The following is a 23,637-nucleotide window of genomic DNA, read 5'->3' as shown; positions in this document are numbered from 1 at the left end:
ATATTAGCCTCAGCTTAGGACACAATAGGATTATGGATTGATTAGGAAGAAAATTTCGTTCTCCAATGGCTTTCCGAGAACACCAAACAAATATCTTTGTTTCAGATTGGGAAGTCTGTGAATCAATTTTATCGGGGAATGCAACAGAAACAACAGTGTCCCGGCCCAACAAAATGACAGTCATAGACTCTAAGTCATCCTCCGTCAAGAACCATGTGAACTTCTAAAGAAATGAATGGAAAGACGAAGCCGTAACTACGATGCATAGTTAGATCATTCCTTTCTTGTTTGAAGCAAAAACACAAAAAGAAATGCCACGAACAATAACTAGTGGAGTACAAGTTAATATCTCTTTCATAATCATGATTGTGCTAACCGTTCATCAACCATCATCTATCCAAATAGGCAAATACAAAAGGAGGAAAAGCACAAATAATAGCTCAAACAGAAAAAGATCTGACAAACTGCCCGGATGAGACTCTGATAGCAAGACATCAAATACTGGTTCACCAAATCAGACCAGCCATAAACTTAGGTTTAGGTAAAGATAGTAATTCAAGATGCCTCGGCAGCTGGTTGGGTCAACCCAAACTTCACCAACAACTTACTAAGGGAATCGGAAGAGCTCACCTGGTACTTGACTTTCCCAGAAGAGAGGAAAACCTCAGCCAGTTCAAGCTTATCAGAAGTAAGACTAGTGCTGTCCATAGTCTTGCTTAGCACCTTGAGTGCCAGCTGTACTGCCTCTTCTCTTGTGATCTCATCCTTGTAATCCTGCTTAAGCATTGACTGTGCCGCCTGGTTGTTTGCACCGATTGCTGCAGCTTTCCAACCGCCATAGTTTCCACTTGGATCGCTCGTGTAAAGCTGGAAACCGTAGTTCTTATCCCAACCGGCAAACAGAAACGAAACACCAAACGGACGAAGCCCGCCAAACTGAGTGTAACCTTGTTTGGTGTCACATAGAGACTGAACTAGCTGCTCAACTGGCATAGGCTCCTGGTAAGAAAAAGTATAGCGCTGTGCTTGGACCCTGGCCGTGTTGATAAGGATGTTTGCGTCGGACATGATTCCAGCCACAGCGCATGCAACGTGGTCATCAATCTTGTACATTTTCTCAGTGGATGTTGAGGTCTGGAGGAGCTTGGAAGTGACTTTCTTCTCCCCAACTAGAACAACCCCATCTTTGGACAGGATCCCTATAGCAGTCCCAGCATTTCCAATTGCTTCCATTGCATATTCGACTTGGTACAGACGACCTTCAGGGGAGAAGATTGTTGTACGGCTGTCATACCTTCGAGACATCTAACATGCAACACATGAACTAAACTAGATTAATCAGAGGATAAACCAAATTTTCTGCATCTACGAAACTACAAAAATTTAATTTGGACAAGAGTGCACTTTTTTAGGAAAATTTCAATTCCTAATAAGACTCTTAAATTTCACAACTGACCATATGAGCAAGTAATCAAATTTGGTTCTGTTACCGTTGCAACAACCGGAATGTATCTCTTTCCTAGAAGACTGAATCCCAACATCATTGTGATTCTGGAATTTCAATATTACCACCAACCCATACCAACAACCAAACATTGACAGCCCCTTTGGATGGTGAGAAAGGGTGAGATAAGAAAGGGGAAGAGCCACTTCAAAAAATTCTATTTTGTACTTCTCTCCACTTCTCACCAAAATACTCAATCCAAATGAGTGATTTGGCTAGCAACCATAACCTTTTCTTTTCTTATCAAATCCTTCAATCCAAAAGGGCGGTGAGTTTTTTTGACACCTATTGGACATTAGAAAAAGCCAACAATGAGATTTTGATACCTGGTCTAATCCTTTAGACATTTCTATTATGTTCTACAATGTTTCTCAAAATGTTTCCGAAACTTGGAATGAACACCACATTCAAGTTAATAGGTGAGATGGTATCAAACCCCTACCCTGCATTTGGATGGGCACTGTGAAAAAATCTTCCTTTTTTACTTCCAGATCATTGGTTTATCATAAATTTTTATTATCTGTGTGCCAAACTAGATATGTAGACATCACAATCTCAAAACTAACCTTGGATACTAGGATTTGAAATCCAAAGATATCAAATGCCTAAGGATTTCAAATATCTATAGACTAAATCGACAATTTGGAAAAAATTCATTCTTCGAAGGGGTTTTTTTTAACATCATAAATCCTTTTTTGAGCATCTTCCTTGCTGTCTCCTTCTTTGAAGGATTTGGATTTTACTTTGTTAGATCAGTTATCAACATGATGCATCTGAAATTATTTCTTCAAAAGCTTAAAGATCCCAATATGTTGGAGCAAATTAAAATCCCAATACTTAAAAGAAAGTAGCTAGAGAACCTTTTTGTTGAATGATGATTCATTGCAGAAGAAGTAAAGATACATCATACTTCATAAATCAATACAAACCAATTAACCAAACCTGCTAAATATAAAAATGGGCATGACTGAGCATGTAAGCAGTCAGATGCAGCTAAAAAACTTTACTTTATTTCTTTCTTTCTTTCTTTTTCTTGAACAGGAGACAAGAACTAAACTAGAAGCAAATCCTTAATTAATCAGATACCCTGTAACAAGAACTAAACTAGAAGCGCAAATCCCTAATTATTAAGCATCTAAATTACATAAATATACACATGTACGTATACACATACATATACATATACATACATAATGGAGAGAGAGAGAGAGAGAGAGAGAGAGAGAGAGAGAGAGAGAGACCTGTGCTTATCGTTGCCGGAGATTTGTTCAATTGAAGATCTAGGGCTGGTTCTGATACTGATCGAATTGAAATACGGGGTTCTTAGCTTGGGACATAAGAAAACCCCAAAAGTTTAACATGTGTCACTAACTAGTCCTCATACTTGTACGTTTTTCAGTTCAAACCCTAATGTAAGTAATGTTTGTTTGGAACATACGGTTTTGTTTGGAGCTTACACCGTCTTTGGATGTAATGATTTCATGGGAAAAGAAAAGAAAAGAAAGATGGGAAAAGAAAAAAAAAGAAAGAGGTGTGATTTTTAGTCAAATCACTCATTTCGATTGAGTATTTTGGTGAGAAATTGATGTAGAACACGTGGAGACCCAATTTCATGATTAATTGGTTTGGTCGAAGCCTCGGAAAGCCAAACACTGTTTAATTGCAAATTGCCCGATTTGACAATTTTCGGACGAACTCGGATTGGGCTCAAACTTGGTAGGCTGACTTATTTTGGTGATCGGTGGTGCTTTTCGGCCTAATTCCTTCGTTTAGGCTCTCAATTGGAAATTTTTGTCGTTTTAGAAAATATTTGTTTTGTTAATATAACTCTTAGCGTATAATTCAGTTGAAGTTGAATCTTTCTGGTAAAGTTTTTTTTTTTTCAATTTTATTATTTTTTCCAAAATTTGAGAATTTTCGTTTTTAAGTTAGGATTTTTGCTAGGGTTATGCATTTTGTCTATAAAAGGGGTTGTAACCTAATGTTTAAGCAACTTTTTGATTAATAATATTCAGACTTTGCCTCTTTTCCTCGTGGACTCGAGTTTATCGTTCGTTTGATTAGTACAGAACTAATCTCTTTGTTAATTCCACTACGTCGGAAATGGAGAAAAAAAATACAAAAATAAAATATTTTGATTGGCTTATTCCTTTCTCACCAAATCTCACCATTTTCACCAAATCTCACCAAAAATTGTGAGATTTAATTAGAAATGACTCTCCTTTCTTATCTCACCATTTTTCACCGTCCAAAGGGGTTGGGGAAGAAAAAGAAAAGTTTTAAAAAATTCATCTCTTGTTCGGTTGGGGGGGGGGGGGGGGGGTGGGGGGGGGGGGGGGGTGTTTGGGAAAGAAAAAGACCAAGTAGAGTATTAGGGAATGGTAAAAAAATTCTCCCTAATTTTCTCACACTTGCCCATTGTGGCTGGTTGGATTGGGGTTAACGCAAACAAGAATGTTAGGAACACAATACCAATTACACTGCATGATTGGGAATGAGAGAACAACCACTTTGAAACTACTTTGCAACTACCAATCGTGCCCACATAAACGGTGCTGTTGGTGTTGAGGTGCACTGTCGTGTCCCTAGTATTATAGTAACGTGAAAATTAGATTATTCATTTGTAAGGGAAAAAACTTTTATGTAGACCCCGTTCCAATAAAATTTTTAATTTTTAAGTACTTATTTCCCTTACATGTGTAAACCCAAAATTATTTTGGATAAAGGTTTGCAGTTTGCACGCATCTTCCAACTTTCCACAACCCCATGCCAAATTACACGCTTTGCTTGAAAGGCTGGCTAACACTAGCACAGCACACACAGCAAACAACTCATTCACAACTTTGATTACACTTTCTAAATTCCTCTGCTATGACTTCACAACAAATCCATATCCATTCACACTCCTCCAGTGAACCAAAAAAAAAATTTACATTCTAAATTCAAGTGTAAAATTTGGCAATTTGCAGAAGATAACCACCCAATGAAGACATACGAATTAATTGTTGAGAATTGAGATGGACGATTGAGATGATACACTGCAGGAATCCCCCTGGTCCCAAAAAATACCCAAATCTTCCCACAAAACTAGAAATTGCGTGACAAACTCTACTATTTACAATTCAACAACCCCCTACCCCGGCTTTTCCCTTGCCCAAATTTATCGCTTTTTTCAATCCAAAACAATATAAGGAAAAAAAAAAAAAACCTAAAGAATCATACCCACCCCACATCCCTCCAAAATCAGCAACAATCTGACTTGACAAATATTCAAAAAAACAAAAAAATCTATAAACTCAAGGCGGACAATCCAATGTCATTTTCATCATCATCAACAATAATGCCATCAAAGAACGGGTCTCTGAGTAGGTCGGCAGCGGAAGGCCTGGCCCGCGGCTGGGCAAGGCACCTCTCGATGAACGCCTTCACTTCGGGGTCCATAACCTTGTCCATGGCTCGGGGCCTCACACCGGCTGTCACCTTCTTGTATATCTTTGCAATGCTGTCGCACTCGCTGTAGGGTACTTCCAGAGTCACCATCTCGAGCACACACATACCGTATGAGTATATGTCGATTAACTCGGTGTAGTTCTCCTCGTACAGCTCCGGCGCCATGAATTCTGGCGTTCCAAGTATTGAATGCGCAGAGTGGTTCTTGCCTACTGTTGCGGCCAGACCAAAATCACCAATTTTCACCTATTGGAAAAGAACAGAGAATTTTATCAATTAACTGTTCAATCCAAACAGGTAGGCAGGGGAATCTGACAACAACAAACCACCATTTCTAGAAGGTCAAAGCAATACACAAACAAATTGAGAAAAGAAATTACACATCTAACGACCAAGACAAATAAGATTTATTTACCAGCTAATTAAGTTGACTAAACTGTTCCTCAAACGAATCCAAAACAAATCTTCGCTGTTTCTCAGTAAGCAATCACGAGGAAATTTCACGCATTCATCATTGACTGGACAGTTTAAACGCTCGATTACTATCTACTACTACTCAATCCTTTTCCATTAAATGAAACTTGGTGAATTTGACAGAAGGGCGAAAACATCAATTTTCAGAAACCTGGAGAATCGCCCATATCAACCACCCAAGGTATATTAACTGTTTATGTGAATCAAACATCTTCCTATTTCCTCTCCAAGCAACCAAACATGGCTAGTAATTGGAGACAAGCAAGAGCAAGGTGAAGAAATAAGCACCAAATATCAAATACAGGGAGATTTCAACCAAAGAAGTAAACTTCAATTCTCAAAAGACAAAGCCACAGCAAATAAATTCTTATTTAGATATTTCACATCTAATACCCAAACACATAGCCATCAATTTTCTCATAAACCAAACATGATTTATTGATATGGAAAAACAAGCGGCAATTTCAGCAGGAAAAAGCAGTTACCTGACCGACGTTGCCATTGATGAACACGTTACTACAATTCAGATCCCGGTGAATAATACACGGCTCATGGGTGTGCAAATAATTCAAGCCCTTGAGAATCTGCTTGGACCACTTCTTCAAAGCCTTCATGGAAACATGCTTGTGCTTCTTCCTGTAATCCCTCAGATTACCAGAGGTGCAAACTTCAGTAATGAAATTCAAAGTGTTTTTCCCTTGGTCCCTCCACACATGGTACAGAGCAATGATGTTCTTGTTCTTCAGAGTCCTTAGCAACCGAACCTCCGAGTTTAGCCGGTCGATTGTGGATTGGTCATCGCAGAAATAGCGAAGCTTGACCTGGTTCCAAGCCACCTCTATACCTTCTTCCTGGTCAAAGGCTCTGTATACCTTTTTCACTGCCCCACAACCGAGAAGCTCGTTGTACCGGCCGTATCTGCCGGTGGGATCCACCTCGACAAACGGTTCCGAGTCGTCTGGATCGGAGTTCATGCTAGGCATCTTCCTTCGAGCATGATTAAAGTGATATCAACAACAAAACCAATGGAATAAACACAGATCCAACAAACTATTCAAGAGAGAGTATATAAAATTGCTGCTTTTCCAGTTTTTCGAAACACATCGGTTGTTGTTCACAGAAAAAGGTTTCTACCACTAATATTTGTTAAAATATAAATACTGATTGTTCTACATCGGACGTACTATTTTCCCGAAACAATTTTCGAGGATTACATTAAATCGTTTTGGTATTTGGTTAGATTCTGAACGAATATCCGTCAGAGTATTCTGGAAAAACTGATAAGGTCGCAAGGTTAAAGCCCTAAAAATCACTGAAAAAACGCCACTACAACGTTACAATACATCACTTTTCGTTCATAAAACAAATTTGTAAGACGACTAAAATAACAGATCTTTTCTCTCCAACAACTAAAAATACTTCACCACTGAGATTTACTACAAACAAATATTCTGCGTTTCACACTGATCGTATCATAAAATCTCTCTCTCTCTCTAGAAAGCTTCGAGGAACGGGAAAAAAACGCTCGTTTGAGGCAAATCGATTCGAATAAAGACGATGAGCATATCGAGATCGAAACAAGTACGTACTAATTTACCAACTAAAAACAGCGATTCGAAGCAGAACAGAGACGAGAGCTTACCACAGAAGACGAAGCTGTGGATCGACGCCTTGTTGCGACCGCAGTGTTTCCGAGCTCTGCAAAAAGTGGCAACCTTTTTTCACGCGAATAGGAAAGGCTCAAACGGTGGGGAGACGGGGTTTATATAGGGGTCGAGTTAGGGCTGGTTTGACTCGTGGTTAGCTGATCCTGTGCTGTGATTGGCTGTTGGGAACTTGCGGTTAATGGCTTGTCGGTTTTCTTTAAGTTAATTTTGGATTAGATAAGGATTGTATAATGGAAACGTTGAGGTTAGGCTTGTCAATAGACTGGATTGGATTTAATATGAATCGGATTGGAATTTGAATTTGATCCGAATACAACTTTCACAAATTTGAATTCAATCCGAATTCAACTTTCGAAGATTGAGTTACGTCAATATGAATCCGAGTAGTCGCATATTGAATACGATAATTCGATCAGGTTCATTTAGCCTATTCAAAAATTATGCACATAATCAAGGCCGAAAATGTACCAACCAATTTAAGTCTCAGAATAAGCCAACGAGCTCTTAGCTCAGTTGGCATCACCCACCGCCTTCCTTAGTAAAGGCTTGGGTGTGAGCCCCATGAGGCGATTGAGGTTCAAGGCTATGGACAACTCTAGATCCTTTTGAAGACTAACTTACTAATTCTCCCTAACCTCTGCTGATGTATACCGTGTGAAAAAAGAAAAAAAAAAAACTTAGAATAACATCTAAATATATAACAGTCGAATAACCAAAAGTGAAATTATCGAATAGAATTCGTAAATGGGTTAGGTATTTAGGCTCCGTTCCAGAAACCTTCTTAAAAAATAATCAACTTATTTTATATTTTCAAACTAAAAAATAATATAAATAAAAAATAATTTTTTAATTTTTTTTGCATCGTATAAAAGATCTAGATGAGATCTTTCAAACAAGATCCATATTGCATATTTTAAGATTTTAATAAACCCATAATTTTTGAGCTTAAAATTGCATTCTTAAAAAATAAAGACTTTTTTCTCGTTCCGGAATGGGGCCTTAGACTGGATATCCTTGAATCCAACCCACTAGTATTCAGAACTATTGGATGCATATCAAACAATTTTTGATAATACGATATGGATGAAGATTGTCACAGAATGATTCAGGATTGAACCCGATTAATTGACAGACCTAGTTGGGACTCTTGATTCATACTCTTCAAGTCTACTACATTTTTAGTTAACCAAGATAAATAACAAAACCTTGTTATATTTTAGCGTGTCCCAAATATTTTATTACCCTCTATCTTTGACAAAAAAAACTTTAAAAAAGTTAAAAAACAAAAATGAGAAGATAAAAAATTCAAAAAGTCTTTTTATACGTGTTATCAAAATATCTCCTAGTGAAATATAATTGACAGATTCCCGATAATAAGATATGGATGAAGATTGTCTCGGATTAGATCGAGATTGAACCCAATTAATTGACAGGCCTAGTTGGGATTCTTAATTCTTTCTCTCCTAGTCTACCACATTTTTAGCTAACCAAGATAAATAACAAAATCTTATTATATTTTTGCGAGTCCCCGAATATCTTTTTCCCTCTATTTTTTACAAAAGAACTTTGAAAAAGTAAAAAACGAGAAGATAAAAAAATTCAAAAAAGTCTTTTTATACTTGCTATCAAAATGTCTCCTAGTGAAATGGAGTATAAGGCAACCGTGTTGATGTACATATTTTATAGCGATGCATTCACCGCCCCGTTCTTTAACCAACAATTTATAATTCCGTGTAATTTGAGCAAGCAAAATATTATTCTTAAGTTTCGATTGGCAAAGTGTCATGAATAATATGTCAACTTTTTTATGTTATTTGTTTATTTAAATCTTGTTTGTTCTCATATTTAATTAAGTAGGAAGAACAGTCCCGACGTCCTGTTCCAGAACGGAAAATAAGTTTTTTAGTATTTTTTAAGAAGATAATTTCAAGCTAAAAAATAAGAAAAAATGACGGCCAAGGACTTGTTTTGATATTTAATACCCGCTAAGGATATTTTTAGCATTAACAAATGTTCTTAGTTTGTCCTTGACGAGTATTAATTATCAAAACACGTCATTGGCCATCATTTTCCCAAAAAATAATAGGCTTACTGAAATATAAAAAAAAAGTACTCCAATATGAATCTTGTTTGAAAAATCTCGATGAGATCTTTTATACGGTGCAAAAAAAAAATTAAAATTCTTTTTTGTTTGCATTATTTTTCAATTTGAAAATGTCAAATTGGTACGTATTTTTTTAAAAAATGTACTGAAACGGGGTCAAGTAGGCGAAGAGTCGTAAATTCCTTTTTTCTAATGATAAGTCCAATAGCCTGCCTGGACCAAGCCCGTTGAACAGAGTTTTGACTTATTTAAGGAAGCCACGACCTGTTTAGCCTGCGAAAAGAAAAAGCCCATTCGATAAATTATCATATACGGGCTTATGAATGTGGGTGTATCGGGTTGCATTCCCCTTCATAAGCTCGTATACGAAGTGGGAAGTTCTATCGGGTTGGCCCTGCCCTGGATAAAAATCAAGAAAAGATGTGCAAGAGGATCAACATGGGAATGCAAAAATCATGCCCCTTTCGGCGGGTGCTAATGCGCAGGGGAAAAAATTATGAGCCCACTCCTCTCTAGTACTATTAGTATTTTTTCGAACTAGATCTTTCCGTTGAGTCTCGTGATGGATTTATTGAGCAGTGGCACGGACAAAGATTTTCTTTTATAGGATTACAAATAAAACTATTCGTAAGATGATAAGAGTTGTATTTATACAAGATAAATTGAGAGAAAATAGATGTGTGTGGTGTGAATAAATTTACCGTAGAGCTGCTGATGCAGTAAACAAGAACAATGATACGATAATAGTGGATAATGGGGTTGAGAAAAGAGAAAGACCGAACTGATTTAGATGTTGTGACACAGAGAAGGACGTAAGCTTATTCCACCTAAGTGAACAAGTAGCCCTGATCTCAATGGAAAAATAAGTATAATTTATGTAACCGACCATAATTAATTGGGACACAATGCTTAGTTTGATTTGGTTTAGATCTGTACACAAATTGATCTGGAACGGTTCGACGCATGTGGGCCTCGCATACTAAATACGAGTTCCACCAACATCTGAAAAATACTACTCCATAACACATTTGTGTCCGGATCTGTCCATAGACGTCATGTCAAACGGTATTTTCGACACTTTACATGGACTCATTTGAATAAGAACTGTGCTATACACACAGATAAATAGGTAACAGATTTTACACAAATTTTTGTGTGGGTCTCACTATAGGTCTCACACAAACAATCCAACTTGTTCCTTACATGTAAAACATTTTTCCAAGGGCCCTTGGGAAAATCAGTTCAATCCGATATGTATAGATGCTCGATCCAATCATCAAACTATTTATTCGATTTTCAGAATAATGAAATGTTAAATGATTGGATCAAGTACCTATAAGTATCGGATTGAGCTAATTTTTCGCAAGGTACTTGAAAAAATGTTTTACATTTAATGAATGACTCGAATTGTTTATGTGAAACCCGTACTGGGCTCCATACAAAAATCTATGCGGGACCTGTGTACAACAAGTCTGTGTCAACAGACTTATCGCTTGGATAATTGAAACAGTAATGCTACACACACAACATTTGTGCACAGATTTGTTGTGGGGCCCACTACGGGTCCGATACAAATAATCCAAGCCGTTCATTAAATGTAAAACATTTTTTCAAGGGTCTCCGCAAAAAATCAGCTCAATCCGATACCTATAAGTGCTTGATTTAATCATCTAACTTTTCATTATCCTAAAATTCGAATGAAAAGTTAAATGATTGAATCGAGCATCTGTAAGTATCGGATTGAGTTGATTTTTTGCGGAGGCCCTTGAAAAAATATTTTACATTTAATGAACGGCTCGAATTATTTATGTGGAACCCGTAGTGGGCCCCACAACAAATCTGTGCACAAAATCTGTGCACAAATGCTGTGTGTGTAGCATTTCTGTAACAGAAATGATTCGTGCACAGCAAGTTGTGCATAGCAGCCTTTTTCTCCCGCCTCGGTTCGCACAAAGATAATCGGAGCCACTCATTTTGTTCAAAATATATCGTTTAAGATCTCTGTAAAAAATGAGCTTCGTTCGATATCGTTTGAGGCGTTAACAAAACACCCAAAATCACTTTAGAATTTAGGACAAAATGAACGGCTCCGATCATCTTTGTGCGATCCGAGGCGGGAGAAAAAGGCTGCTGTGCACAGCATTCTGTGCACGTAGCACAGCTCTTTCTGTAATGAATTGAAAACCAAAAAGGTTTGCTACTACACTTTTTTGTACAGAAGGGGCGTGTTTGATAGCCGGATTGGGGCTTGGGATGGGACTCCGAAAGTGAAGTGTAGTTCAAGAAGTGTGTTTGGTTGGATTTTTATCCCATGGGAATACCAATCCACCCATTTGATGGGATTAGTCAACCCATGGGGGAGTGTTATTACGAATCCCATCCCCATGGGATTGAGCAAAATCAGTTTAAAATTTCAATCCCAATCCTAATCTTAGCCCAAACAAACATGTTATTTACAATCCCACCTCATTCTCAATTCCAATCCCAATCCTAATCATGTGCAAAGCAAACATGAATAAATGATTTATCCTCTCATTAATAATCCCACCTCATTCTCAATCCCAATCATAATCCCACCTCATTACGAATCCCTCTAAAACGAAATCTGCAATCAAACACGCCAAAGATGTATAACACAGAGGTGGGAGTGGGCCCCACCCAAAATTTTCAAAATGGAGGCAAAACACAATAGGGAGGGAAAAAAAAAAACCCAACCCCAACCCAAACGCCATTGACGCCAACAAATCCCCAAAATGCCATTAACGCCGACGGGGCCTCCAAACCCAATTTTTCCCCAAATCTCACTTGTAAGTTCATCTCTCTCTCTCTGCGATAAGGTTTGGTATGCGAAAAAGGGGCGGTTAAAGAGAGGTTGGGAGCTGTTGAGGTAGATTCGTGGAGGCTGTCGAATGGGTTTTTGGGGAGCGTCGCTATGCCGTGTAAGGGGGAGAATGCGACTAACCGGAGTGGAAAGTTGTGGCTGTGGAGGGGAGGAGGTGGTGGTGGCTTGGTGGGTTAGATCTTGAAATGGAAACCCAAGATCTCAAATTTTTTGCTCTGTAAAATCCAAACTCTCTCTCCATATGTTTCTAATTTTTTTGTGAATTTTTATGATTTGTTTTTCAGTTTTTTTTTTTTTTTTTTGGCATTACATACCTCAGTTCAATAAGTTAACCCAACCATAGAGTGCAAGAATAAGTTCAAGCGGCAATTATTCTCAGAACTATGAAAATTCTATAGCTTTAATTGAGGGATTTTGGCTTCATATCTGTTGAATGTTGGAGAAATAGTTGATGCATGGTTAAATCTCTGGAAATGGTGTTAAGACGGAGAGAACCAGGAGGTAGAAGTTTGGTTTGAGGAAAGGGAGGCTGTGGAAGACAGAACGGGTGTTCGGGAGAGAGATGGAAAATGTCCATAGCCAGTGTTAATGGCATTTTAGGGGGTTGGTCGGCGTCAATGGTGTTTGGGTTGGGGTGGGTTTCATATTAGGATTTGGGAAAAAACCGGATTTCTTTTTCTCCCGCGTTGTGTTTTGCATCCATTTTAAAATTTTGGGTGGAGCCCTGCTACCGTACAGATTTTTGTGCACAGATTGTGCACAAATTTTGTTATGGGGTCCACCACGGGTCTCACACAAATCATCCAAGCCGTTCATTAAATGTAAAACATTTTTTCAAGGGTCTCCGTAAAAATAAGCTCAATCCAATACCCATAGGTGCTTCATCCAACCATCTAACTTTTCATTCAGATTTTCGGATAATGAAAAGTTATACGATTGGATCGAGCATCTATAGGTATCGGATTGAGCTTATTTTTTACGGGGACCCTTGAAAAAATATTTTACATTTAATGAACGGCTCGGATAATTTGTGTGAGATCCGTGGTGGGCCCCACAACAAAATCTGTGCACAGATTGTATGTGTGTGTAGCATTTCTGTTTTGGGTGTGGGCCCCCTTCCACCTCGGTATTGTACCTCTTCGGTGCAAAAAAGTGTAGTACCCATAGCAAAATTCGCAAACTCCTGGGGATCTAAACAGTAAAAGTTACGGACTCTGTGCAATTTTTTCTTCTTAGAGCCCGGAAACACAATAAGAATTTTTTTTTTTTGTAATAAGAAGGCTTGTTCTTAAAAATAAATAAGAATGATGGTATTTATTTTGGAAGAATTTATATAGGTTCCGACCGGCCGGGGAGGGAAATCGTACTGGCGGCTGTGCTGGGCCTTCTCCGGCCACCGAACGGCCGATCCGAGTAGTCCAAAAATTCTAAAAAAAAAAAAAACGACGGGGCTAAAGCGGGAATCAACGGCATCCGAGGTGTGTAGGGTGCTTAATTCGAGCACTCCTTTTTGGTGTAAGGTGCTTGATCATATATACACGGAAAATGGGTGCTCGGATCAAGCACCCTACACACCTCAGATGCTATTGATTCCCGCGTAAGCCCCCTCGATTTTTTGTTTTTAGAATTTTTGGACGGCTCGGATCGGCCGTTCGGTGGCCGGAGCCTGCCCGGCGCGGCCGCCGTACGATTTCCCTCCGCCGGCGCCCATTATCATATCAACAGTCTTATTTTTTGTACAAGGCAATTTCAAGCTCAAAAATCATGTGTTTACGCAAATAATTTTCCTATCACTATGGATCTTGTTTGATAGATCTCATTGAGATATTTAATACGGTGCAAAAAAAATTGAATTTTTTTTTCATTTATATTATTTTTGAGTCTGAAAATGTGAAAGGTACTTTTTATTTGAATTTTATGAAATGACCCTTTTTATTTTTGAATGAAAAGTGACAAAATAAGTATTTATTTTTATTTTTAAGAAGGTGTCCGGAACGGAGCCCTTACTCCTATCACTGCTCCCAGACCCTCCCTCTGGTAGCATATTGGCGCGGGAAAAATTGCCCGGCCGTCCTTGTCGGTGAACTCCAGCGCCCGTCTCTCTCTCTCTCCCCCTGTAACTGTAAGTCGAGGTTTTCATCCGATTCGTTTTCTCCAAACCCCATTCCCAGAATGGAGGACATGGAGACAACACTGAAAACAGTCTCCGCAGCCCTCGAACTCGTCGACTCCAAGAAAGAAAACCTCCGCAAAGCCTACGAAAACCTCCAATCCCACCACCACCCCTCCACTTCTCTGTCCTCCCCCGCCTTAAACGCCCTCACCTGGCCCGACCTCGACTCCCACTTCTCCTCCCTCCACTCCTCCCTCCTCTCCCAATTCTACCTCCTCCAAAACCAACACCAATCCCAACAACAAACCCCAGAACAAGCCCAATCTCATCCATGCAAACAAACCCCAATGCAACCGCAATGTCACCCATCCGAACCAAACCCAATTCAACCCCAATTGGAGCCACCCAAAGCAAACCCAATTCAATCCCAATTGGAGCCACCCAAAGCAAACCCAATTCAATCCCAATTGCAGCCATACGAACCGGTCCCAATTCAACCCATATTGCAGCCATCCGCAGCAAACCCAATTCGACCTCAATTGCAGTTATCCAAACCAATCCCAGTTCAAACCCAGACGGGTCCACCCAACAAGCCGCTCCCAAACCCAGGCCGATCCTCATCTGCAATTGTGCTAAAAGACTCCTCGACACATGGGTCTGATACGGTGTACGTGGGACCCGAGCTGAAGTTCCTGTGCGAGAAGATGGACGGGCCGGGCTTGAGGGACTACGTGGCCGAGAACTACTCGCGGGTGAGCGAGCACAGGGCCGAGCTGGCCGGAGCGTTGTTAGGGCATGCGCTGGACGCGGCGGCTATGGTCTTGGACGCGATGGACGGGTTTTATTGGAGGAGCAGCTGTGTGGTTTTGTTGGAGGTGTTGACGAAGTTGAAGCCGGAGATTCGGGGGGAACTGAGGGAGAGGGCAGAGAAATTGGCGGCGGAGTGGAGAGGGAAGGTGGGGGGGAGTGCCGAGGGCGCGAAGCCAATGGAGGCATTTGCGTTTTTGAATCTCGTGGCGGCTTTTGATTTGGTTGGTGGTGTTGGGTTTGGTTGGGAGGATCTTGTTGATTTCGCTGCCCGTGCTGCGTTTTACAGGCGAGCTGCTGAGTTGTTTCGGGTGCTTGGTTTTGGCGAGAGGATGTCTGGTCAGTGTATCGAGTTTCCCTGTCAATTTTATCTGTGTTTACAACAATTTGTTTGGAAGAATTTTAGGGTTTAGATCAGTAGTAGGGCAGGGGGCTAACTTCCTTGGTCATTATGCACACCCCTTAGATACAAATATATTATGTGGGATTGCGCTAGTGTTTAAAGGACTGAAATAGTCATTCATTGGCCCCGGAATGGAATGCAATGCACATTCTGCCATTTTTTGGGAAGAATGTTAGATTATTGCTAGTGTAGTTTATTGATAGGGTGTCAATGATGCTCCATCTGCCCGAACTAGAGATTTTTATATGACTGTTGGGCCTATTGCCCCGGACACTATTTACACCCCTTAGATACACATGTTAGTTGGTATTGCGCTAGTGTTTGGTTTTCTGAAATGTTTTTGGGAAGGAATGAATAAGTCATTCATTGGCCTCCGAATGGAATGTAATGCACATTCTGGCAGTTTTAGGTGAACCAAACTTTGTGAGGAGCATTCCATACAACACTGCCTGCTTTTGTTTAGTTGTCTTGTAGGAGTGTTTAGTTATTTGTAAGTTCTATGTCATGTCTCAGAGTTGCCTTATTGTATTTAGTTGTCAAGTGGTAGTTCGTCATTGAATGGGTGGATACTGGATACATATCTCTTTGCAAGTTGATAACATATTCGTTATTTATTTCGGAGGAGTTGTTATTGATTTCGTAATTTCATTACCTGACTAGGTGCACTAAAATGCAAGACTACTACTGTAGGTATGATAGAGTGCTTGATTCTTGTATGTGTTAAGGTACCAGTAGTTCCAAAAGCTTAAGTTGTTAGAAAATGGGCCCAACAATGCATATGAAGCTATCAAACACCCTCCCTCACGTGCAACCTGGCTTGCATGTGGAGATGCAAATTTATAGAGATATGGTAAGCAGAATATGAAAGGGATAAGTAGAATGCAAATGGGGACGGAATGCAAACAGAGAGGCTTGAATCCAAGACCTCTTGCAACTTGAGCTTTGATACCATGTTAAGTTACTGGTAGTCCCAAAAGCTTAAGCGTCTAGGAAATGGGCCCAACAATGCATATCAAGCTATCCAACAATATGGAGTAAGTAGATTGATTAAACAAATTAGCTTCTCATATGAATGTATGCTTAAGGTTGATAGCTATGAAATGCTCGTGAAGCCTTTGACAGATGTTTGATCATGGCGAAAAGTGTTGGTTGTGGCTGGTTAATGCATGTTGGTTTCGTTTCTATCAGTATAGCAATCTCCTCTGCACAGTCCTCCTTCACCATGCTTAAAGGGCTTGTCTTGTGCAACTGACGTTAGATCTGGTGTGACTGAACCCAAAATCTTGAGCCAAAGCAAACACAAAAAGAACAGTAGGGTGGTGTACAGTGGCACACACAAGATTTAAAGGGGGCCCAAGATGAAAGTATGTAGATTTACGGGAATTTATGGTCAAATGATTCAAAATTAGAAGGGACGAATTTAAAATTGTTACGTATTGAAGGGGACAGAATGATTAATAAACCTTTTGTTATTACCAAAAGCTATCTTGGCGTAGTAAGAAAATACCGAAGTTTGAGGGCCGGGTGGCCCATTGTGTCTGCCTCTGGCCTATGTGTAGTAGTTTATTCCGCTTTAACCTGGGATTCTATATCAGCATTCAACAACCTTCATGGCCAGAAAACTTGTTTAAGTTCATTTCGTCATTCCCTTTCTTTATTGTTTAGCTAGTATGTGTAGTTGGTTATTCCACCCACTCACAAAAACAATGTTGTGACCTGATTTCTGCGAACTTTGTTCAGAAGTAGGTAAGAGTTTGTCTTGTACATCATTAGCTAAAGCCAACTCACTCACATTATTTGGAATTGTTGCAGATCTTGTTTTGAAACTTATTACTAAGGGCCAACCACATCTGGCGTTCAAGATTATTTATGAATTTGAGCTTACTGATAAGTTCCCACCAGTGCCCGTCTTGAAAGACTGTGTGGTGGAGTCCAAAAGGCTTGCTGCGAAAATTCGCCAGGATGGACACTTTTCTCTTCAATCTCTGGTAATGTTGCCTCTTGCTTTACAATTACTAAAGTAACTGTTTGAAGGAACATGCGTGATACTTTTTGCCTCTGTTTGGCAGAATAAGGCCAGAAACGAAGAAATCAGTGCATTGAAATATGCAATCAAAGTCATTAATGCTTACAATCTTGAATCCGAGTATCCAAAATACAACCTTGTAAAGCGCATTGAGAAGCTAGAGAAGAAACAATTTGCATCAGCTTCTCTTTCCAAGCCTCAGCAGAAGTCAAAACCACAGAAGCTAAGTGGAAGCAAGCGTTTTCAAACTAGTGGTCTGGCATATGTTCCAAACATTAAACCTACTGCCCAAGCCGAGATGAAATCCTTTTGTGAAAAGATGGACGGGTTAGGTTTGAGGAATTACATAGCCGAGCAGTATAGGGAGCAGACCGCTATTAGGATTAAGTTGCCGCACCCGCTGCGTAATGCCCTACGTCACGCACCAGACGCCGCGGGGATGGTTTTGGACGGGATGGAGGGTTTTTACTCACCGAATTCAAAGGGTAATAAGGATAAGGTACTTCGTGTTGTGAGGATAATCTGCGTGGCTTTATTGGAGGAGTTGACGGGGTTGAAGCTGGAAATTAGCGCCGAAGTGAAGGGGAGGGCAAAGAAATTGGCAGTGGAGTGGAGAGGGAAGGTGAATGTTGATGGTGAGAATCCTCTGGAGGCATTTGGGTTTCTTAATCTTGTGGGGGCATTTGGTTTGGTGGATGTGTTTAGTATGGAGGATCTTGTTGATATCGCTGTTGTTGTGGCAAAGTATGAACAGGCTACTCAATTATGTCGGGTGCTTGGTTTCAGGGATAGGATATCTGGTGAGGATCTTGAGTTTCTCTCTCCATGTTTGTTACACTTTTTATATACACCTATTATTCAGCATTCAAATCATAACTGTATAGTTATTGGTTTGCTGGATTGATAATGTGAAATTAATGGTCATCCAACGGAATAGCCCTCTCACCTGAATTGGAAATGGTGATACTTTTGTAAGGTATGTTCGGTGATATTTAGTGGAACCACACACCAGGATGAGCAGTCCAATAGATGCTCATTCTATTGCAGCTGTTCCAGCTTTGTTCCTAACACTGCCTACTTGTGGTAAATCGTGATAATGTTTGATTAGTTATTTTCAGCAGATACATAGTGTCTTAGACTTGGCTGTGGAAAATGATAGGGACTGTCAACCATTAGTTCTTCATTGAAGGCGAGGATATTGAGCTCTTTGCAAGTCGAAGATAGTATCCTTTTGAGTTGAACAGGGTAGGATTCATTGTAGTTAATTAGTTAATCCTATACTCTACTTGGTGCATTAAAAGCAAAGACTACCTTAGATATGGTACAATGCATGATTCATCTAGGAGTAAGAATTTTTATTTTTATTTTTTGAAGAGAGGAGTAAGAAAATAGATTGGATATTCTTGTCCCACTTTGGTTTATTTTAACCTCCAAAACTAGTATAGAGTCTGGGCGGCCTCTCCACTTATTGTCAATTGGTTTTGAGTTGGATGCTTTAACATGGTATCAAAGCTAGGCTTTGGAGGCTTTTGGACAAGACTCTCTTGATTTATTGCCCCATTATTATTCTCCCATGTGTATATTTACTTTTCGATATTAACAAAAAGCTTATGTGGCCTTCGTTTGACATGCATTTAGTTATCGTGACAATGTCTTGTTGTAGTTGGTCAATGCATGTTGATTAGGTTTCTGTTTGTCCTATGGCTTCCTCTGCTCATTCCTTGTCAACTATGTTGAAAGGGCTTTATGTGTATCAAGTGACATTAGTTTTGTTTTGGTGGAACCAGAAATTGAGAGCAGAAAAGAGAGCAATCACTCGAAGAACGCAAGGGTTTGCGTGGTTCAGTTTAAGCCTCATTAACTAATAGAATCTCACTATGAAATATGATGATGGAATGAGCTGGCCATGTCCAGTAACTCTCTTAAGAAAACCCTAGAGGCCACGATACCCTTATACAGAACCCTGCCTGGTGAACTGGGTTGAAAGATATCCAGTTTTTAGTAACCGGTCTGACTTAATCCGCTTTGAATTCTAGACACCTCACCAAAAGATCTGTGTTGACTTCCTAGAATTCTCTAGTTGTCATTTCACTCTTTGGCAACATCTTGCAATATCACCTTAAGATAGCCCTTTAATAAATGAATTTATCCCCTTGGCACGTTGCAGACATCTTTCATTAGCACTCGTTATAAACTAGGTTGCATAACCTTATGCTCGTTGGATATTTGTGGCCTCGAGTCTTTGTAAAACTATGCGATTGGTGCAATTTCAGCATTCAACAACCTTCAGGGCAGTAAGCTTAAACTCATGCCTTAGTTTCTTGTTTTGTTAATGTCATGACATAATTTGTTCAAAATTGGTGCATAAACAAATAAAAGCACCATTTAGCATCCAAGGAAAGTGGGATTTGTTCTTCAAACCGTAGTGTCATTACTTTCTGAAATCCAATAGTTCAATGGCTTCTATACGATATTTGCTCAAGCCAACTCACCCACGTTATTTATTTGTTGCAGATCTTATTACAAAACTCATTAGTAGGGGCAAACAACTTGAGGCGATCAAATTTATTTTTGAGTTTGAGCTTACAGAAAAGTTCCCACCCGTTCTCGTCTTGAATGAATATGTGGAGTCTTCCAAGAAGCTTGCTGTCAAAATTTGCGAGGACGGATGCTATTCTTTTGACTCTCTGGTAATGAGGGCACATGTTAGCAAGACTGTTTTTAAAATAGTTGTTTAAGGCACAAGTGTGATATTTGTTGATTTTGTTCGGCAGGAGGAGGCCAGAACCAAAGAAGTCGGTGCATTAAAATCTGCAATTGAAATCATTCAGGTTCACAAGCTTGAATCTGAGTATCTGAAGGAGAACCTAGCAAGACGCATCACAGAGCTAGAGAGGGAACGATTTTCATCAGGTTCTGCTTCCAAGCCTCAGCAGCAGTCCAACCCACAGAGGCTGAGTGGAAACAAGCGTTCTCGAACTACTGCCCCAAATGGTCTGGCATCAATTCCAAACAGTAATGCTGCTACCACATCAGCCAGTCCTGCATTTCAGCAGTCTCAGTTACATCCAGCAGGTTTGTTGCCAGATCATCCTGCTTTAGGTTTCCCTGGAAACTTAATGCCTACACAGCAGTATGCACCCCCTTCAGAATCACACATGCCGGCTGTTTACTTTGATAGGCCAGTTGCTTATGGTAGGTATGGCTTCCCCCATCAACACCATCCGTCTTATTACCCTCAGTAGGTCTTTGTACTATTCGGGCTTTTATGATGGTGTAAATATTCGACAACGTCGTAGCATTTGTCTCACTATGCAGCACTAGGTATTGGAAAGCATATTTTTCTTTTTAATCACCAAGATTCTAGCACCACTAGGTTTGGTGTATCTGATATTTGTTGAAGTGTATTGAAGCGGTGGCTGTTTTGTGTCACACTTCTCCTCACTATAAAACTATATTGGTTAAGATGTTTTGACATCACTTGTGAATTGTTTTGTTTGAGATCATTTAATTTAAGGGCTTTTAGGGATGGAACCACAATGGAAGGAACCTTTTCGTTTTGTTCGATCTCCAGGATATCAACGGAGCATTTTCTTTCTCGGAGGTTTATGTATCTAGTTCATTTTTGCAAGGGTTTTATGTTGAGGTTATGCTCTGCATCTCCTAAGTAACGGTTCCCTCCTTTTCAGGGTCCTTTCCTGAATGGGAAATTAAACTAAAGTGGTTATGAATAAACCCAGACTTTTTAGGCTCAATCATTAGTAGAGATGGAGGGATTGCCGATGATGTGACCCATAGGATTCAAGTGGAGTGGCTCAAGTGGAGGAGCGCTACTGGTGTACTGTGTGACAAGAGGGTACCCATAAAATTGAAGGGAAAATTCTATGGAACTGCCATCAGACCAGCGATGCTTTACGGGATAGAATGTTGGCTTATTAAGAAACAACAGGTGAACAAGATGAGTGTAGCAGAAATGAGAATGTTGAGGTGGATGTGTGGTAAGACTAGAAGAGACAGGATTAAAAATGAAACAGTTCGTGAGATAGTTTGTGAGATGGTAGGTGTAGCACCCATAGAAGAGAAGTTGATGGAAAATAGGCTAAGATGGTTTGGGCATGTCTACCGTAGACGAGGAGATGCAGTAGTTAAGAGAGCAGATAGGATAGCTTTGGGTAGCAATGCTACGGGGAGGGGTAGACCTAAATTGACATTAGATGCTGTGGTGCGCAACGATATGAGTATAGTATATTTGTGTGAACAAGTGGCCCTTGACAGAGCTCAATAGAGGAAAAAGATTCATGTAGCCGACCTCAAGTGATTGGGACTTAAGACTCGGTTTGGTTTATTTTTATTTTTTTTGTGCTTGTAAATCTAACTGCACAAGGAAAAAAGAAGGGTTTTGCTGGTTGGTTTCTTACCGGTTCAGTTCTTATCTTGAAGGTTTGTCATGGGAATCTTTGATATTGCCTGGAAGCCTGAAATTGGGCTCAGGAACAATTTGGTTATTTTCTGTTGTAGCCTATGGGCTGCTGAACTAAATGGCCAGTTTCATTGGAGCTTATACTTGCCTCCCGCAGTTTTTTCTTATTACGATTGTCTGTCGTTTGAATATCTCATGCATTCTTTGATTCTTCACTGTATTCATCCTCATGTGAGACGTATACGCAGCCAATGGGCCTTATTAGCACTCCCATATTGGACAACCATAGCCGAAGAAGAGTCGGGTATGGAAGTCCCCAGTTCAACGGACACAGGTCGGATGTTCAGGAAACCATTGGGAAGCACGTACTCGACAAAAATTGTTATGATTTTTCTGCAATCTCAAGATCACTTGTAGAAACCACTGCCTAGATGGCTGGTGGTGTTTAGTTAACTTCTGAAACTAAATACTGTGCTTCAGTTAAAAGGATATTGCGAATTTACATTCCCTCCTTTGCTGTGGAATACCAAACATGCATTGCAAAAACAATTGTTGGTTGTTTCTGTTATTATTAGAGGAGCATGTGTTTCATTTTTTGCTTTATTATGTGTTGTTAATTAATCCATCTACTAAGCTGTGTGATGTAGGGGAGCAGTTTCTTCCATCGATTGAGCTGTATAAATTTCTTACTTGCTTGTTCTTATGTGTACTGATTTCATATCAAGAATGATATATTCCTTTCGCATTGAGGAGTGTTTACTGTGTTTTCTTCCTTTTGATGTTCCCTCCAGACTCCTTCATGAAATAACAACCCAAATTGATGAAGGACACTATATGAGATTTCCTTTTAGGGTCGAGATTTTATATCTACTGAGATTTTCCTTATAGGGTTGAGATTTCATTCTTATTAATTGAATCTTAGTACAATGTATCGCGTTCAAATGAAAAAATGGTGCTCTATATCTAATAGGAGGTAGGGGTATTTCTGAAAAACCCTTTGCTGGAAAATCAGTTCATCCCATAGTAATATCCAAGGGGGCTTATGGTGATAAGTCAAATTATCTTAGCAGATTTCAGTGAGGGTATCTTATCAATGATCTGATTCTACACACAAAAAGCCTCTGATTTTTCTTTTACTGTATTTTTTCATTTGTCTGATTGATCTTATTTAGCCTATAGCGTATTGTTGTTGCATTTTTGCCTCATTTTTCTGCAAATTATTTGGATATCTTTCAGAAGGTATCTGTATGCTGTGATGAGGCAAGGCATTGAGTGTCCCTCCATGATCCAATTTTATAAACGACTTATCCTTCCACTGAGTAACGATCCTGTTCTTTACTCATACTAGATCAATTTCCAGTTTTCTCTGTACTTTTGTTGCAAGTTAGGTGTTCTCCAATACGGGTTTTTAATCTGCGTTATGGTCATGTGTGCGCATATGGGTAATGGATAATCTGTTCGTTTATGTATTTAAAGAAGGTAAGACTGCAGCCATTACCTATTTTGGGAGACTTTTGGTTCCTCTTGCTATAATGGCTTTATCTTGATTGATTGCTCATTCCGATTGCCATTTTTTCTTAAAGTTGTCATTTATGGTAAGTTTAGTATAAATATTGCCTTGAGAATCGAACTTGCAGATTGAAAAAAAGAAAAAAAACAGTTAGTTATATGAAAATGGAGGCTCTACACCTTCGATTTTGGTTGAATGGCATGGCAGGCACCCTAGAGTACCTATTTTGGGAACGTCCAATGCCAAAGTCGCTGAATGGGTTAGTCACCAATTCTTAAAACAGACTCAGGGAGTGGGTGCAGGGTGGACGGTTTTAA

The 23,637-nt window shown here is 39.6% G+C and overlaps 3 protein-coding genes, 1 long non-coding RNA gene and 1 other non-coding gene across 8 annotated transcripts; 3 read left to right on the top strand and 2 right to left on the bottom strand.

Moving 5' to 3' along the window:
• Window positions 1-331: 331 nt before the first annotated feature.
• LOC131322371 (proteasome subunit alpha type-4) lies at window positions 332-2,913 on the bottom strand. Of its 2 annotated transcripts, none has more exons than XM_058353676.1 (2): window positions 2,746-2,913; window positions 332-1,305 (listed from the first exon to the last, which is right to left on the bottom strand). In XM_058353676.1, exon 2 carries the CDS (start codon window positions 1,303-1,305, stop codon window positions 556-558), a length of 750 nt encoding a protein of 249 aa, XP_058209659.1. In that variant the 5' UTR covers window positions 2,746-2,913; the 3' UTR covers window positions 332-555. The 2 variants fall into 2 exon arrangements, with proteins under 2 accessions (XP_058209659.1, XP_058209660.1); XM_058353677.1 differs by having other exon boundaries at window positions 332-1,324; window positions 2,746-2,796.
• LOC131322372 (uncharacterized) lies at window positions 2,355-2,775 on the top strand. The gene is made up of 3 exons (XR_009198819.1): window positions 2,355-2,479; window positions 2,546-2,662; window positions 2,706-2,775. It is a non-coding gene; the product is annotated as an uncharacterized LOC131322372 (long non-coding RNA).
• Window positions 2,914-4,488: 1,575 nt separating the features above from the next.
• LOC131322370 (probable serine/threonine-protein kinase WNK11) lies at window positions 4,489-7,227 on the bottom strand. Of its 3 annotated transcripts, none has more exons than XM_058353674.1 (3): window positions 7,071-7,227; window positions 5,914-6,411; window positions 4,489-5,200 (listed from the first exon to the last, which is right to left on the bottom strand). In XM_058353674.1, exons 2-3 carry the CDS (start codon window positions 6,409-6,411, stop codon window positions 4,793-4,795), a joined length of 906 nt encoding a protein of 301 aa, XP_058209657.1. In that variant the 5' UTR covers window positions 7,071-7,227; the 3' UTR covers window positions 4,489-4,792. The 3 variants fall into 3 exon arrangements, with proteins under 3 accessions (XP_058209657.1, XP_058209656.1, XP_058209658.1); XM_058353673.1 differs by having other exon boundaries at window positions 5,914-6,415; window positions 7,071-7,183; XM_058353675.1 differs by having other exon boundaries at window positions 7,081-7,163.
• Window positions 7,228-14,070: 6,843 nt separating this feature from the next.
• LOC131322369 (FRIGIDA-like protein 1) lies at window positions 14,071-20,924 on the top strand. Its single transcript, XM_058353671.1, has 5 exons — window positions 14,071-15,300; window positions 17,177-17,352; window positions 17,434-18,190; window positions 19,905-20,080; window positions 20,165-20,924. Exons 1-5 carry the CDS (start codon window positions 14,214-14,216, stop codon window positions 20,633-20,635), a joined length of 2,667 nt encoding a protein of 888 aa, XP_058209654.1. The 5' UTR covers window positions 14,071-14,213; the 3' UTR covers window positions 20,636-20,924.
• A 1,922-nt stretch (window positions 20,925-22,846) lies between these two features.
• On the top strand, window positions 22,847-22,931 carry LOC131324892 (small nucleolar RNA R11/Z151). The gene has a single exon (XR_009199478.1). It is a non-coding gene; the product is annotated as a small nucleolar RNA R11/Z151 (small nucleolar RNA).
• Window positions 22,932-23,637: the final 706 nt, after the last annotated feature.

The sequence above is a fragment of the Rhododendron vialii genome, chromosome 4a (assembly GCF_030253575.1).
Source record: "Rhododendron vialii isolate Sample 1 chromosome 4a, ASM3025357v1".
In the NCBI taxonomy this organism is placed as follows: Eukaryota; Viridiplantae; Streptophyta; class Magnoliopsida; order Ericales; family Ericaceae; genus Rhododendron; species Rhododendron vialii.
The sequence above is the reverse complement of the archived record's forward strand: the minus strand, read 5'-3'. Positions and strand labels throughout refer to the sequence as shown.

Coding starts and splice junctions, on each gene's coding strand:
- LOC131322369 (XM_058353671.1), top strand. CDS start 14,214: ATGGAGGACATGGAGACAACACTGAAAACAGTCTCCGCAGCCCTCGAA. Junction 15,301..17,176: donor TTTTGGCGAGAGGATGTCTG/GTCAGTGTATCG, acceptor GAATTGTTGCAG/ATCTTGTTTTGAAACTTATT. Junction 20,081..20,164: donor GCTATTCTTTTGACTCTCTG/GTAATGAGGGCA, acceptor TTTGTTCGGCAG/GAGGAGGCCAGAACCAAAGA.
- LOC131322371 (XM_058353676.1), bottom strand. CDS start 1,305: ATGTCTCGAAGGTATGACAGCCGTACAACAATCTTCTCCCCTGAAGGT.
- LOC131322370 (XM_058353674.1), bottom strand. CDS start 6,411: ATGCCTAGCATGAACTCCGATCCAGACGACTCGGAACCGTTTGTCGAG. Junction 5,201..5,913: donor TCAATGGCAACGTCGGTCAG/GTAACTGCTTTT, acceptor CTTTTCCAATAG/GTGAAAATTGGTGATTTTGG.